Genomic DNA, 6,105 nt, shown 5'->3' on the forward strand with positions numbered 1-6,105 from the left:
TCAGTAGAATGAGAGCAGCCTTTCATGGCTTGCCAAGAAGTCCATATTTACCTACTGAAGAGTTATTGTACTAAGAATCTGTCCTTCGGCTCTATTTCTCCTTTAGAGATTAAGAGGAACAAAGAAATACACTCCTCTTGACAGACCTCCTATTCAGTGCCTTGTGTATAAGAAGCATTGCGCAGTGAATAAACTTGCTACAGTTCTTCGATGACTTGTAGTCCTCCCGACCCCGCTCTTCTGTCTTTCTTTCTTTTCCCAGTTCCCACCTCCCTCCCTCAGCCAGGTTCAACCTGCCAGGCAGGCCCTGGCAGAAGGCCCTGAGAGTGAGGTGCCGCCCGGGGCGGGCTCTAGAGGGTGACCAGCAGGCCCAGGATGCGCTGCTGCTCGCTCTCCTTGAACTCTTGGCTGCTGCCATCCCCGATGCTCTCCGCGTACTCCTTGACGATGTCCCTCACCACGTCGATGGAGCTCCCTCTCATGTTTAAGGTCTGGTGAACCCTCTGCCGAATCTGGGGGGCCTCGGCGTTGCAGATCTCCGCCATGACGTAGCAGATGTGCTGCAGGACGAAGAGCCCCGCGTCCAGGCGCCGCAGGGAGAGCTCCTCCTCAGCGTCGCTGTCCAGGACCTCCCCTCGCAGGACCCCGTAGTCCTTCCCCGCGTCCATCTTCTTGTCGGCCTCTTGCACGGCATCCAGATATTTGAAATGCAGCTCCATCAGTCTGTCCACCTTCTCGCTGTCGTTTTCGGCGAATTTCCCCAGCAGCCGGGCTCGCCGCTGGCCTGTCAGGTTGCGCAGGAGGGAAGCCAGGATGGAGCAGACGTGCTCTTCGTGCTCCTTCTCGGTGCTCCCCGCCTTCTTGATCTTCCTGGGAGATTTCATGAAGAGGGGAAAGAGGGTCCTTAAGCCCAGGATGTCCACAAACATATCACAACTGCCTGTGCCCTCGGGCCCGAGCATGGCGTGGTCCAGCACCTTGAGGGCGCTGCTCCTCGACACCCGCTTGGCCCTGAGCATGAGATTCATCAGCTGAACGCCCTCGCCCTGCAGGAAGCGCTCGCGGTTGGCACTGAGCAGCAGGCAGGAGCAGAGCGAGTCAAACAGGTTCTCCATCATCTCCCGCTCCTCCGCGGTGCCGGGATCCCTTCTCTTGAACACGGATAACTGCCGCAAGAGCACATCCATCCCGCCCAGCTTCCCCAGCAAGGCCCTGTTGGCATCGCTGTCCTGCAGCAGGATGGCCAGCACCTCGCTGCAGTACAGCTTGTTGGCGTCGAAGGGCATCTTGGCCTTCAGCCTGTTCAGCAGCCAGTGCAGGAGGCCCTGCTGGGCGGCCTCCGCACACATCTGGGGCCGGAACTCTGCCATGTTCTCCACCAGGGCCAGGGAGTCGTGCACGCCCTGCGCCTCCTCCGCCACCGCCTCCCGCAGGCGCTCCAGGTGGTGCACCAGCAGCGCCACCACATGCCCGTCCGCCAGCGCCTGGACCAGCACCTCCGCTCCCCACTCCTCACCCTCGTGGACCGCGTCCACATCTGTCAGCTCCTCCAGCAGGTGCACCACGGTGATGGCCACGTCTGTGTTGTCGTGTCTCATCAGCCCCAGGAGAGATGGGACGGCGTTCAGCTCCACCAGGAGCGGGTACAGGTCCGGCCTGGTGGCCACCACGTGCATCTCCTGGAGGATGTCATAAAGGTCCAGCTCGGATTCCATGAACTTCTCGGGCTGGTCTGGAAACTTGACCCTCAGCTCTTGGTTCCTGTAGGATCTCTTCTCAAAGGTCAGGATCATTCTCTTCACGGAGCTGGCATCCAGTGGTTCCTCCTCTTCCTCTTTCCCCTCACCTTCGTTGTCCACAATCTGAAGCAGCATCTTCTGGTCATCATCTGCTGCTTTTCCCGCCGTCATTCCCTCTTCCCGAAAGCGGTAGAGCCCTCCAGCACCAGCTAGTTTCTTGGGCCTTTTCAGCTCTTCCTCATCCCAGGGGCGTTTGGTGCCCCTGTTGGGCTGGTAGCTGAGCACTTCTCCCACATCCATGTTTCCAGGCGCAGCTCACAAGGATAGCGCTGACTTCTTGCCTTCACTCACAACCAAGCCTTGGCCCCTTCAGCAGCGCTGCAGACACACTGCCCAAGCCCCGAGTAGGGGATTCAGAGCCAAGGAGGTGAAGGGTGCGAAAGACAGGAGCCAGCCACACAGTGGTTGAAGACTTTGCTGCCTTGAAGCCCGCTGCATTTATGGCCAGGCTGCTTCCTCCCTGGGCCTTAAGAGGCTTGGAAAGGGGCGGAGACTTGAAGGGGCGGAGCCCCGAGGGAAAAGACCTTGGAAACAAGATTAATTGGGGATTTCCCAAGGACAGGGTAGGATGCAGTGGTTTCCCAGGAATAGAAATCTCCTGTTCCTTCCAATGACCTAGGCAATTTTATCCTCATTTCACAGATAAGGAAACCAAGGTATACCCACCAACCACATGTGGCTAAAGAGAACCTGATGGGTTTGTTCAGTGAGGAACCAAGAGTCTCGGGTTTGATTCCTGGTCAAAGGCAGATTCCTGGGTTTCAAACTGAATCTCCAGAATGGGACATTAAAGAGACATCGGACCAATGGTTTTATCTCATCATTGATGTTTCTATCTCTTCCTCTCTGTAATCCATAAAAATATATTTAGGAAAAATATGTTTATAAAAAAGAACCTTGAAATATGGCTAGATTGAATTGAAATGTACCCTGAGGTAAATAAAAGGCTCACTGGATTTTTAAAACTTTCATCAATTACCTATTGAAGTGATATTTTAAGACAAATAAATTCATAAACTTAATTCCACACGTTTCTTTATCTTTTTTATGTGTTTGGTAGAAGATGTAAACTACAGAGGTGGCTCTCTTTGTACCTTGCTCCCATGATGTATGTGTTGAATAGTGCTCACTCAGAAAGTGCTACCCTGTTTACCCGAAAATAAGACAGTGTCTTATATTAATTTTTGCTCCCAAAGATGCGCTAGGTCTTATTTTCAGGGGATGTCTTATCTTTCTATGCACTAGGTCTTATTTTTGGGGAAACACGGTAGTATATTGCCCAAGGCCATACAACTATTACTGGCTGAAAACCTGTTGGTGATCAGATTTTCCTCTTTGGGCTTCCATTTATTCCTTTATGCCAGTCCTGGTGGAAAGTGGATAATCTTGTTTATTTAAACCCAAGAAACAAAAAGGTTTTCTGTAGGGGAATATTGCCCATCATTTGGAAAATATAACTCTAATAGAGCATCTGAGGGCCTGTGACTGGAATCAGTCTCTCTCTTCAAAAGGTGTTAAGCCTATCCTTAGTCTCCTTAGCCATTAGCCTTCTGTTCTTAGGGTTTCTGTTTGTCTTAGTCTTTTGTGCTCTGTGGTGAGGATGGGGGGAATCATACACGGGATGGCTTATAAACAGCAAATATAAAATATTTCTCCCGGTTCTGGAGGATAGGAAGTTCAAGATCAAGGCGCTAGCAGATTTGTTGTCACATGAGGGCATGTTTTGTAGGTCCTAAATGGGATTAGGTAAGTGTGTCCTCGGGTGGCAGAAGCTGGTGAGGGAGCTTTTTCCTGCCTCTTATATAAGCTCTAATCCCATTCATAAGGACTCCACCTTATGACCTAATCACCTCCCCAAGGTTCCACTTCCTAATACCATCACCTCCAAAACTAGAAATCTACTTATGAATTTTGGGAGGACACAAATATTCAGGCCATAGCAATATTTATAACCCAGCTCAGATGCCACCTTCTCCTTCTTGTTTACTCAATTTATTCCAGAATTAATTGCTTTCTCCTTCTTAACCCAGAATACCTCTTTGATCTCTTTTCATTGCTATTTGGTCTTTCTTCATTTATTATTTTTGTCTGCAGATCAGACTCCCACACTGGACTGTGTGTTTCTTAAGGGTAAGGATTGTGTTAATTGTCTACCTATTTGTGCCTTCTTAGCCTAGTATTGTTTTCATGAGTAGGGTTCAGGAATGTTTACATGACCTCCTTGTTGAATAGTTCAGTAAATTAGGAGTTAATTTGTCCCTTCTCAGTTTCCATAACCTTGTTCCCTTTTTCAAAAATTAGATTTCCTTAGCCCTCTGTAACCCCCTGCACTTTGCCAGAGGGGCCTCATATGACTTCTAATGTAACCAGGTCATAGGTTTCAACCACAGATACATTATCCTTCACCAGATATTCCTTGCATCATTAATAACCAGTATCTCTTTCTGTTTACTACTTGTGTCCTACTTTGAGCAAACTAATATAGTCAACCAGGGCTTATGAAACACATTAAGGAATAATGCTTTATATGAAGATTCACTGCAGGCCAAAACCGGTTTGGTTCAGTGGTAGAGCGTCTGCCTGCGGACTGAAAGGTCCCGGGTTCGATTCCGGTCAAGGGCATGTACCTGGGTTGTGGTCACATTCCCAGTAGGGGGTGTGCAAGAGGCAGCTGATCAATGATTCTCTCTCATCGATGTTTTAACTCTCTATCCCTCTCTCTTCCTATCTGTAAAAAATCAATAAAATATATTTTTTTAAAAAGAAGAAGATTCACTGCAGGATTGCTTTTGAGAGTCAGTTCCTGTTATTTTTAAAATAGTTTGAAGAATGCATTTATAAAAATAAAGGCATACCCTGTATTTTGAAGATTGTGAGTGGATTTGTGTCTTGATATTGATTATCCCTTCCTAGTTTCTTGATTGCTTTGAAGTAAGTCCACTTACCTGTGATCATTATAGGTTTCTGACCCTATGATTTCCTTGCTTTTATGCAGACTAATTAAGACTTTAGCCCTAATTATTACTAGAAAAACACCTCACTAAGTGAACATCTGTTATTCTTTTAGGCCACCTTTGGACATTCTTCTGTATTTGAGAAATTTACTACCTTATAAATCATTGCCTATCAGTATAGAAGTCAAAAAATTGCTTTTTTGCCTTTCCTTATAGTCAGGGTCTGGATATGTGTATTTAGTGCTTGCAGGCAGGGAAAGTACTGTCACCGAACTTCAAATTGGAAGTTAGTGCTACAAATAAAAAGATACCTGGGGAAAAACACACTGTGGTGAGAATGGTGGCAGTTATATCTGATTTTTTGAAGCAACAGAGCCTATACCCGATGGCCATGGCCATGTGGAGAGGGTAGCTGTGAGGCCTCAGGCTAGCTGGGGAGACAGTGATAATTTCAATTGAAGCAGCATATGATGTGATGTCACCATGATTCCTGGCTCAGAAATCTTTATTATGCCTCTCTGGCTCTTCAGGAAATTTCTGTGAGTGACCTAGTATTCTTTAATGAATTATTTTCTTTTAAAACTTGCCAGGGTTAGCTTATATTATTTGAAACTAAAAAAAACCCTACTGGATATAGAACCTGTATTATGGCCGATGCTAGTTCATATTGTTGATTCTGTCTCTGGAACGGGTCTGCTGTGGTAAAAGGGACAGAATCTTACTGTGTCTTATGTCTCTTTAGAGTAGCTAGATTCTGTGTTGCTCAGTTCTGAAGACTTTAACTTGAACTCCCCCATCTGTTGACACTTCTCCATCTCTATTGCTGTCACCTGAGGCCAGCTTAAACAGTCTCCACACCTCCCTCCCTCATACAGTCTTGACCTTCCAAAATCTATCAACCATATTACAGCTAGGGGAGCTTCCTAAAGAGTGCATTTGATTCTGGCATTCCACTTCATGGATCCCTTTAATGTCTCTCTAATATTCTTCAAATAAAATATGAAGTCCTCGATGTGGTTTTAATAGTTTATAGTTATCACTCAATTTACACTTCAAACCCGATATCTCACTTCTCTGTTCCTTCTACTTTATGTACCAAATACATTGGTTTCTCAGTTTCTTGAACATCATCCTAACCTTTGTGTCATTGTGCCCTTTTTCCAAGAACACTATTCCTCCCTTTATTCAGCCTTGTCTTGTTTGGCTTACTCTTTATAATAGGCAAGGTATCACTGGCTTCTGTAAAATAAGAGTCCAAACCTCACAAAAGGCAAGATTTCATTCTTCTTAATGGCTGAGTAATAAATAGTCCATTGTATATATGCACCACATCTTCATTTATTCATCTATTG

At 46.6% G+C, this 6,105-nt stretch overlaps 1 protein-coding gene across 1 annotated transcript; it reads right to left on the minus strand.

Moving 5' to 3' along the window:
* Nucleotides 1-344: 344 nt before the first annotated feature.
* Nucleotides 345-2,116, minus strand: LOC118713271 (beta-catenin-like protein 1). The gene has a single exon (XM_036427686.1). The coding sequence runs from the start codon at nucleotides 2,037-2,039 to the stop codon at nucleotides 351-353; it is 1,689 nt and encodes a 562-aa protein (XP_036283579.1). The 5' UTR covers nucleotides 2,040-2,116; the 3' UTR covers nucleotides 345-350.
* Nucleotides 2,117-6,105: the final 3,989 nt, after the last annotated feature.

This window comes from Pipistrellus kuhlii, unplaced genomic scaffold (assembly GCF_014108245.1).
Source record: "Pipistrellus kuhlii isolate mPipKuh1 unplaced genomic scaffold, mPipKuh1.p scaffold_m20_p_9, whole genome shotgun sequence".
Taxonomy (NCBI): Eukaryota; Metazoa; Chordata; class Mammalia; order Chiroptera; family Vespertilionidae; genus Pipistrellus; species Pipistrellus kuhlii.